General features: G+C 38.1%; 1 protein-coding gene across 3 annotated transcripts; it reads right to left on the reverse strand.

Annotated features, from left to right (window-relative positions):
- Positions 1–214: 214 nt before the first annotated feature.
- On the reverse strand, positions 215–6,414 carry LOC110797388 (UDP-xylose transporter 3). 3 transcript variants are annotated; one of them, XM_022002500.2, is made up of 8 exons: positions 6,208–6,414; positions 5,785–6,084; positions 4,060–4,244; positions 3,531–3,598; positions 2,781–2,913; positions 2,496–2,657; positions 2,133–2,405; positions 215–670 (listed from the first exon to the last, which is right to left on the reverse strand). In XM_022002500.2, the coding sequence occupies exons 2-8, from the start codon at positions 5,903–5,905 to the stop codon at positions 554–556; spliced, it is 1,059 nt and encodes a 352-aa protein (XP_021858192.1). In that variant the 5' UTR covers positions 5,906–6,084; positions 6,208–6,414; the 3' UTR covers positions 215–553. The 3 variants fall into 3 exon arrangements, with proteins under 3 accessions (XP_021858192.1, XP_056687611.1, XP_056687612.1); XM_056831633.1 differs by having other exon boundaries at positions 5,785–6,414; XM_056831634.1 differs by lacking the exons at positions 5,785–6,084; positions 6,208–6,414 and adding an exon at positions 4,403–4,786.
- Between the last annotated feature and the right edge of the window lie 3,001 nt (positions 6,415–9,415).

The following is a 9,415-nucleotide window of genomic DNA, read 5'->3' on the forward strand; positions in this document are numbered from 1 at the left end:
GGGTACCGGAAAACAATTTTCAAACCTAGATTCGATGACCCAACCAGTAAATCACGAGTAATACTCCTAACCGAAAAACTACCCAACTCAAGCCCCACAAAGGCACAAACCAACCTGTTTGGCATTCCTAACTGAGTTGCATTTCATAGTTTGACGTTGAATGAGGAGAGATGTATGATACAAGAAGAACACAACCAAATGCATGACAGCATACTTCACTTCAAAAAGTTGCATTCTTTCTGAAAAAAATTATAGGCTGGAGGAGAAATGGAAATCTAATGCCATTCCAATTCATTGTCAATTATAATCTAAAATCACCCAAAAAATACCTATATATTCCATGATTCTCAAATTTCATTATCGAGCTATTCACCAAAACTGCCTACATAAACAGAATATTTTCCTTAGCTACAATTCAAAGTTTAACTGAAATAATATGCTAAACTGTGCACTGCAGAGACTTGCTTTCAGCGACATCTTCATCACTGGAATCCATCAGCCTGCATATTTTGAACTCCAAAACTGACTAACAGAGTCTAAGACTAAGAAACCTTTAAGCATCCACGTCCTTTTTTGAATTCCAAACAGCCACTTTTTCCACAACACCATCAGCCATGATAGAAGCTCCGTTCTCCACAACTATCAGAGGATCTGAATCACTTTCATTACCCTGCAAAAGTTTACAACAAGTGTACTATAAAGCTCAGTACATACTACATAGTAGATTCACTGTCAACGGTTAAAATTTCGATAATGGGATCAGTAAAATTGTTGGCCTTCCTAACAATCTAACATAGAATACTCCAATTTTCTAGTTATTTATTGAGTTCCTACTCCCTGTCACCAAACTACCAAAGGCGAGACATCTTAAGTTTCTAACCCTCTTTCTGCTACATGTGCCACATGTCGTCCTCTCACTGGTAAGCAGCCAAAAGGAGGCATACTTAAGACATTAAGAGCCATTGCACCTAAAGACAAAAGCCTACAATCTACAAACACCTACTGACCCTTTTGGCCTTTGGTGCCTGACATCAAATACCTGTCTTTTATGTGAGCCTGTCTTTTCTAGCAGCCATTTTACCCAACTAGGCCTACATTTATCTTTCTCCACTCTATCATATAATGCATTGGAAGCCAATCATTACATCAACATGTGAGCCCTGTTTTGTAGAAGAATGCCAACAGACAAATGACTTGGGATGAACGTACACAACTGATACACAAACCCATTAGCAATTTTAGCACTACCCATTCATCCCTTAATAAACCACCAATTTTAGCACTACCCCAATGGCTCTAATGAAGCAGAACCTAAAAGGTTACTCTGTATTACATAGAGTTATGAGTTATTTCCACTTGACCCTTGGTAGAAAGGCAAATGACATATGTGAACATCAAAAAATAAAAGAGTAGAAAACTCGGTTAAACTTTGGGTTTTGGGTATCACAATCCAAAGCTGGAAAAGTGAACAAGCTAGAGAGACATTAGGCATGTGATGGAAAGTTGAACATCTGCATATCAAAGAGGAAAAAGACTAATAACAAGAAGAATCTATTATTAGTTATACAAAATCGGATTGCAAGACAAATATCCAACTATTTCAACACGTGTCCTCCATTTAGCGGAGGTGTATTGTACAAAAGTACCCTTTCTACCAGCAAATAATAACAATCACAGAGTTTGTCCAGGAGTTCTGGAGGCTGGAATAGTGGGATGCTTCTTAGGAGATTTCAGATACAGCCCAGTTAAAGAGGCACAATTTTAAGAATTAGATTCTCTAGGCACATCAATTTAAGGCCTCCAGGCCTTTGAGGAACACTCTGGCTAAGGCTATACCCTATTATTGATAGTGTTATAAATCATTTCCTATGATCGTTATTCCTACCTTCATATAGTTACTACTCCATATGTACTAGATTGATAGTAAATTTGTAACGATCCAAGTCCAACCAAGTAAAGCCTAAGAAAACAATAGCTACTGCCTATTATGCTTGACACCTCCCAGAACTTCATGGACACAGACAGAGTACCCACTCTCCAAAAAAATATTAGAGAAGCACACTTCTGCTAAGTGACTTCTGCTGAAGTTAAAAAGTCATAGATAAATAATAGTGAAAGCATTATATATTTACCTGGGAATGCTGAGCTGATGCTTCTGAAGCTTTCTGTTGGCCCTCTGCTGAACAACAATAAGAGTATAGAATCATGCCTACCACGGCAACAAGAATACCAAGAATGTTATGCCAGCTGAATGGATCACGAAGTAGTACGTAGCCGAATGTCAAAACTAAGCATGTCTTCAAATGTCCAAGAACCTGATAAGTGACTGCTGATGTTTTCCCAATTACAAGAAATGTGCTGAAATTTACGGAGATGGAAATCAGGCAGGACAAGACAATGAACGCCTGGAAAGAAACAAAATCATGTTAGTTGCATAATCATTTTTACAAAGAAAAGTGCAAAGTGATCTTCATGACACAATAAGTTAATCTTACCAAAACTTTTGGGGTGTAATTGAATGCAAAAACATTTTTGTTTGTCAAAAGTCCATCAAGAAATGGGCCGAAGATGAACAAAGTTATTGCTTGGTATGGGCAAGACTGATACAAGAGTTGAGTCGAGGAGACCTTGAATTTCTTTTGAATGGAGTTTGTCATCTGAGAGGTTGATTAAGATATCAAACAATGAACAACTTTCATTTCATCAAATGCAATATTCAAGAATTGATTTCCAACTGAAAGCAACAGTAGATAAATTTCAAATTGTTCAATTGAACATACAATTTGAGCGACACAGGTTGTCAGAATGGCAAGCAGTGACAAAACAGAACCCAGAACATTGAGCTGCAGGTCAGTAATGGTTGCAATGCCAACTCCCAGAAGAAGTATGCCAAGAGAAAACTGGATACTCCGACTGCAATCCGCAATTGAAGTATTAGATGAAGTCATAATATTATGTAGCAAGTGAATCAAGCACATTTAATAAGCAAAAGACTAAACATAAGATACTCTACAACATGAGAAGAGATTCTGCAATATGTGGCATGCTTTTATTCAGAACCAAAATTTAGTGAAATTTCAGATTTTCTTTAGGTCATCAGAACAAGCAGCAAATCTGGAAGCCGGAGGTTGATAAAGTTACACAACACCATCTCAGCATTTTATATAAAAGACAAGTTTTCTCAAAATCGCTTCTCTCAGCAAGTCAGCATTACTACCCAGATAAAAAAACAGAAATATTTTGATACGCAACTTAACAATGTTTTACTTCCCACAAAGGATAAAATGATGGTAAAGGAACTTAAGAGGAAAATGCCGAGGAAAGAGAAAGGAGACCAATAGCTATGTACTCATTGTATAGTCTCATGTAGAAGGATTTCAACTTGGAAAGGAAATTAAGGTATACTCACTCACTCTCCCAGGACAAATTTACATTTTCACATAGGTGCACTATTCTGAAGTAAAAGTGGACACAGAAAAATGTGGAGTAACCGAGTAACAAGCAGGAGCAAATGGCAAGTTAACCCTGACCTGAATTTCTTCAAGAAAAAGAGTGTCTCCAAAAGGACAGTGCATGGAATGATGGCCAATTTTGTCATCTGCAGTTCACAAAAAATTGAGTTAAAATAAAATTTAAAGAATGTCAAAGGAAACATAACATGTGGAAGAAGGGAATTATTAAACTTCATAGCATTATGTATGTCAAAAAGCAATTAACAGTGGAAAAAAAATATCAAGACTATTATGTACCAGAAGATTTTTAGTTGAGGCCTCCAAGAGATGTTTTTTTTTTTGCAACTTACGTAAATCAAGACCAGTTACGCAATTAATATGTTGGATATAGGAAGTGCAGGAGCATCAGGAAAAAAACTGGGTGAGAATTTGCTACATGCTCCAAGAGATTATACATCAAAATCCTATCCTTATATTGTAATTAAATTGCTTAAAACCCCTCAACAAGAAATAGATTCTCAAGATTCTTTTTTTAAGGGGCCTGCAGGAGAAAGGAAATACGCAGCGAGACATTGTAGCCCAAGAGATTTAGCAAGAACGGATGTACCTGGTAGAAACCAACAGAATTGAATCCCAAGCTAAGATTCAATAGTCCAATCGATATTCCATTCAGAATGCCAAATCCCATCACCGCTCGTGGATCGAAAGGTTTATGTTCAAACATTTTCAACCATAGTGCAACATGAAGCGAACAAAATGTGACTAGAAGGTGCCAGCTGGTCAAAGTAGTTGCTGCAAACCCAAAAAATCATTGAATACAACATCTTCACTAGAATAGAAAATCCAAGACAAGAAAAATAAATGAAAGGAAAATTATGTTAAAGGGCTTATTACTAAAAGGATATAATTGAGCATAACCTCTGCTAATCATTGTTGTGCATATATAGTACCTTGTAATGAAGTTATTCTATCTCCCCGGACAATCACTACCCTGTCTTGTTGTCCAAATCCCACTTTGCTAGTATGATTGCTTTATGCGCATAACAGTTTTCCACGTTACTTCTCAACCAATATTTTCAATAGGAAATCAACCAACTATTTGCAACCATGTATGGTCTGAATACGCAGTACTCTCCTAACTGGTGCCTTTTCAGACCGATATTTACTTCCTGTCTCTCCTAAGTCCTGACCTAAAGATTTTTTTTCACGGACTGAAAGCAAAATAGTAATAACTGAGATACATTTCATAACTTTTGCACAAAAAAGGAACCAGACTGAGATTGCCAAAAAGTACCAATGTGTGGCTCCTACATTCTTCAAGACCTCTTCATCTAGGATGCTGGTCCTTCGCTCTATTCCCCCCCCCCCCCTCCCTCTTGTCTCAACATTTTCTTGAACTGACTTTAGATTCTATTGAAATCGGAAAGATCCATGTTGCAAAAGTCTAGACCTTGGCTCATTTTTTTTCTTCTTCTTTCTCTTAACCCTCTTTTTCTTCCATTATTACACTGCACCAAACAATGAGCAGCTTGAAACTAATCCAATAGATAGTGATGCACGGATTGTACAAACTCATGAAAGGAAAATTGTCTAGACAGTCACCCTTAATAACTTTTTCCTTGCTATTTCAACTAATCAAGTACAACAACTGTTTAAGTTCTCAAGTTAACTGCAAGCAAATGCACTGAATATTTTCTCTCTTCTTCAAACATTGGAAGGACAATACTTGCAAATACAAACACGAAACCGAAATTACTACACCCATCTGTCAACTAGAGCCACACTTATCATACTATAAACCAGTGTCGCGCAATAATTACTCCAACTAGCAAGACAACAACGTCCGAAAACGCTTAGTGCATTCCTTTACTGAAGTGACAAATCTTACAGAAGATCAAGCGTGTTACTCTCAAGTTATTCCATAATTCCTTACCTCCATTCCAAGTCCAACCTAAGTAGTCCACATCCAAGGCAGTATTATTGTTTTAATTATCCTCTCAATTTTCCACTTTATAACCTTAAATAATATACTTAACAACACTTTAAACCACCCACCAAGGTCAACCCTTTTCCAGTTTTCCACTAAAGACATTTTTCATAAGACACCAACAACATACTACTATAATATGCATATACAATTTCTATCGTACACCCGAATGTAACACACCTCACATTCCCCCCCCCCCCCCCCACAAAGAGTACGAGCCTATGATGTAATTTTAGGCTTGGGTGTAGGATGAACACCTTGATAGGCTTACGCAAACATGAAATCTTTAAATCAGTAAAATGGGGGTAATAAGAAAAATAACACAATAAGAATGTGGGCACTAACCAAAAGTGAAGCCAAGAGTACTGATAAGAGCTTTGTTACAGATAACAATGGAAACTGATGAAATCACTGACAAACACAATGCTCCTATTGTTCCTAGCTGAAAGCGCTGATTTTCACCCATCTTTCAACTTTCAATATAGTATTCAATCTCTGATGATTCTCACTTATTGCATAATTTATTGTGGCAAAAAAAAAGGGGGGGATGTAAATCAGAAGGGGAAATCGGCAAATCAGCTGAGATCAGCTACAAATGTACAGAAATTTGATCTGTGATCTGATGAGATGGTTGTAACCCTAGATCTGTCATTCAAAAATTATGAAAAGAGATGAGTTTTTTTGCAGAGAAATCGGAATAGTGGGGTGATGATTTGGGGGGTTGAGGAGGAGAGAGAGAGAGAGAGAGAGAGAGAGAGAAATTTGTACCTGGTTGAGCATTGGGATCACTGTATAGCAAGAGTGTCGGAATTATGCGGTGGAATATGTGAGTAATACAGAGTATTGAGTGCAGAGCAGTGTATGAAAGCGTGTGCCTGAACTTACTGTTCTTCCTTCGTTTCAAACTTGTAAAGTCGTAAATCTACAATTACACAGTGTAGGGGGCTTGCTTTTTCGTATTGTTGTACATTTGTATTTTCAATGTAACCTTTTAGAAGGTTGACGAAATCTGCTGGGAGTTCGCTAAATAACCAAATTTGGATCGGTTTATTAAAAAGCCTGACTATGAGAACCACCAAGGGTAGTCAATCTCAAGAGTCATACTAAGGGGCCGTTTGGTTGGGGTATTCAGGAAAGGGAATGGGAATCAGAAGGATTAATTCCCTTTGTTGTTGTTTGTAATGCTATTTTAATCATTCCCTTTACCCCCTTCATTCCCTCAAATCCCTCTATATTGATTCCCCACCCCCCCCGGTATTGGCATTCCCTTTCCTGAGCTATCAACACACCACCACATCCACCATGACCAACACATAACTAACCCTTCCCACGAAGACGGTGGACGGTTGCCGGTTGCTCGCTGGCTGCTCGTCGGTTTTTCGCCGGCTGCTCGCCGATTGCTCGACGATTTCCGTTTCAGATCTGGTCGACGGTTGCCGATAACTCAACGGTTTCTCGAGTCTAACGTTTGCTGGAGGTCGACGATTCGAAGGTTGACAACCCTCGACTCCGTTTGAGATACTTCCGGAGGTCCACGACCCGACGGTTGTTGTAGGTCGACGGTTCAGAGATTGACAATTTCCCAGCGAGAGGGAGTCGCGGGTTGGGGGAGAGAGAGGGTGTCGCGGGTTGGGGGAGAGAGAGGGTGTCGTGGGTAGGGGGAGAGAGAGGGAGCCCGGAAATCGTCGGATTGAGTAGCAGGGGTGGTGGAGCGGTGGTGAAGCGGTGGTGGAGAGGTGGTGGAATTGTTAGGGTTTCCCTTGGATATGTTCAAACAAACAGCTCTTAAAATCTAAGGGATTTGCTTTCCATTCCATACCTTACCCTTTGTTGATTCCATTCCCTTTACCCTCGGTGAACCAAACGGCCCCTAATGACGTTAACCGTTTTTAACATTGAAAATCGAAATTCTAAAATAGAGCGTAAAGGCCCCTACGGCCTTGAACTTTAAATTTCGACGGAGTCATCACCAAACTTTTTAAGGGACTGTTTGGAAAGACCATGACTCGGATAAGGCAACTGGACTCGAAAACCGAATAGAGATCCGGATTCAAGAACGAGGCACTTATTTAGAATGATTGCAAACTTTGGTGAATTCAAGACAAGGATCTCCTTCGCGTAGAAAATCCTAACACTAGTTTAGGCGGCTTTGGCATGCATTTAGAACATAGAATTTGCTAATTTGTTGGTGATCGCTTCACTTTAATCAAATTTAGGGAACCTAAGTCAGTTGTCCAAAAATTATTTTGCTTTAAGCGTGATCGAACTGTGTATGTTGTTTGTTTAGCATGTTAGGTGATGAAAGCAATAAACATGTAAAGCAAATCATCACAATAAATAGTATAGGATGCATAAAAGTAAAATTCTACACCACCTAGAATGGGCTAGGTGTAAAATTGAATGAATTGTAAAGGTACGGAATTGAAATAACGATTAAATAAGCAAGCTAGAGCATAAATAATCGAAATTGCAATATAGGAATTGAAAGGTGCAATCTTGAAAATTCAAAGGGGAAAATCTTTATTCAAGTATGACATGTCCCTTGAATTCAATTTTGTATGAATCTAACTTTAAAGTGAGGTTGCTCATTAAAAAGTATCATTGATTTTAAACTTGAAGTAAAATACTGAACTTGAATATTGAAATTAGCAGGCTAAATATTCAAAGATTAGAAAAATCATGCTAGAAAAATCTCATCTTTGATATACTCCAAGACTTGAAATTGTTCTAATTTTAAAGAGAGTTTGTCCTTATTTAAATACCCTTTAACATTGAAATTGAATATCGAACATGAAACTTGAAGTTCATGAAACATCCTTGAACATTTGCCAAAGTTAGGGCTTTTGTAAAAATTATATGATAGATTGTTGTAAAGAGTATTTTCAAGAGTAAAATCCCATTTACTAATAATGATTTTCGAAAACAAGTAGTAAAGATTGAAACTTTGAAATTGAAAATGGAGTATGGAAGATCATTTGAAGAGAATTTCAAGAGTGAAATCCCTTCAAAGATTACTCCTTTGTTGCATTTCCTAGTTCACGTGAGTATGAACTTACTTGAACATCCATGGATTACTTGTAAAACTGAAATTAGAAAGGCAGAAGATTAGATTTGATAGAATACTCGGAAATGTACCTAAACTTAGGTGTTGGTTAATTTCCAAGCTTGGACTCCCAAATTTCTTAAGACGTTAGAACATTGAACTTGTATTTTGAAGGGTTTGTATGATTGTGTTTTGTAGAGCTTTGATTTAATATTGGTTTTGTGTTTCGAAATGTGCAAGGCTTAACTGCTAGAAATTGTATGTTCTTGCCCCCCTTTTCTTCGTGGAAAATGGGGGGTATTTATAGGGAAAGATTATGGGGGTAGGCTGATTAGGGCCCTGCGCCAGGCGTTGGTGTTGCTTGCATAAGGACAGTTGTGATCGTCCTTGCGCTTTGGCGGTTCGCAAAGATGCTTTTTACTATTTCCGTCCTTTTTGCTTGGAGGTTAAGGAATGGATTTACGTCTTTGAAAGTGATGTTTTTGAGGAGTTTCACAGGATTTCTGATTTGCACGGGGTTTTCTTGGTTTTGCGGGCCGGCACCCAGAATGCTCAGCTTGTGGGTCAGCGCCCGAATTTAACATGCTTTATTATTTTGAGTGGAAACGTGCCTCAGAGACTAATTGTGGTATCTGTTTCGTGAAATTGTACGTGGATTTCGAAATTGTATTTTGGAAATGTGTTTGAGCTTGAATTTGAGTCCGAGGTTAGGATCTGGACCAAAGGTATGTATCTTTAAATTGGAAGTTCGGAATAGAAATCGAATTTGGGGATTGAATTTGCATAGCCTTGAATTAGGAATTAGACTTGGAATTTTGGAGTTAGAATATATTTGAATTGGAATTGTGTTTGCTTTGAAACTTGTACTTTAGTTTTGAACGAAAGTTCGGAATTGAATTTAATTATGTCCTGTACAACCGATCGCTTGCACAT

This window comes from Spinacia oleracea, chromosome 6 (genome assembly GCF_020520425.1).
Source record: "Spinacia oleracea cultivar Varoflay chromosome 6, BTI_SOV_V1, whole genome shotgun sequence".
In the NCBI taxonomy this organism is placed as follows: domain Eukaryota; kingdom Viridiplantae; phylum Streptophyta; class Magnoliopsida; order Caryophyllales; family Amaranthaceae; genus Spinacia; species Spinacia oleracea.

Coding starts and splice junctions, on each gene's coding strand:
- LOC110797388 (XM_022002500.2), bottom strand. CDS start 5,905: ATGGGTGAAAATCAGCGCTTTCAGCTAGGAACAATAGGAGCATTGTGT. Junction 3,599..4,059: donor ATTCTGTTGGTTTCTACCAG/GTACATCCGTTC, acceptor TGTGAACTGCAG/ATGACAAAATTGGCCATCAT. Junction 2,914..3,530: donor TTTTTCTTGAAGAAATTCAG/GTCAGGGTTAAC, acceptor TGCGGATTGCAG/TCGGAGTATCCAGTTTTCTC.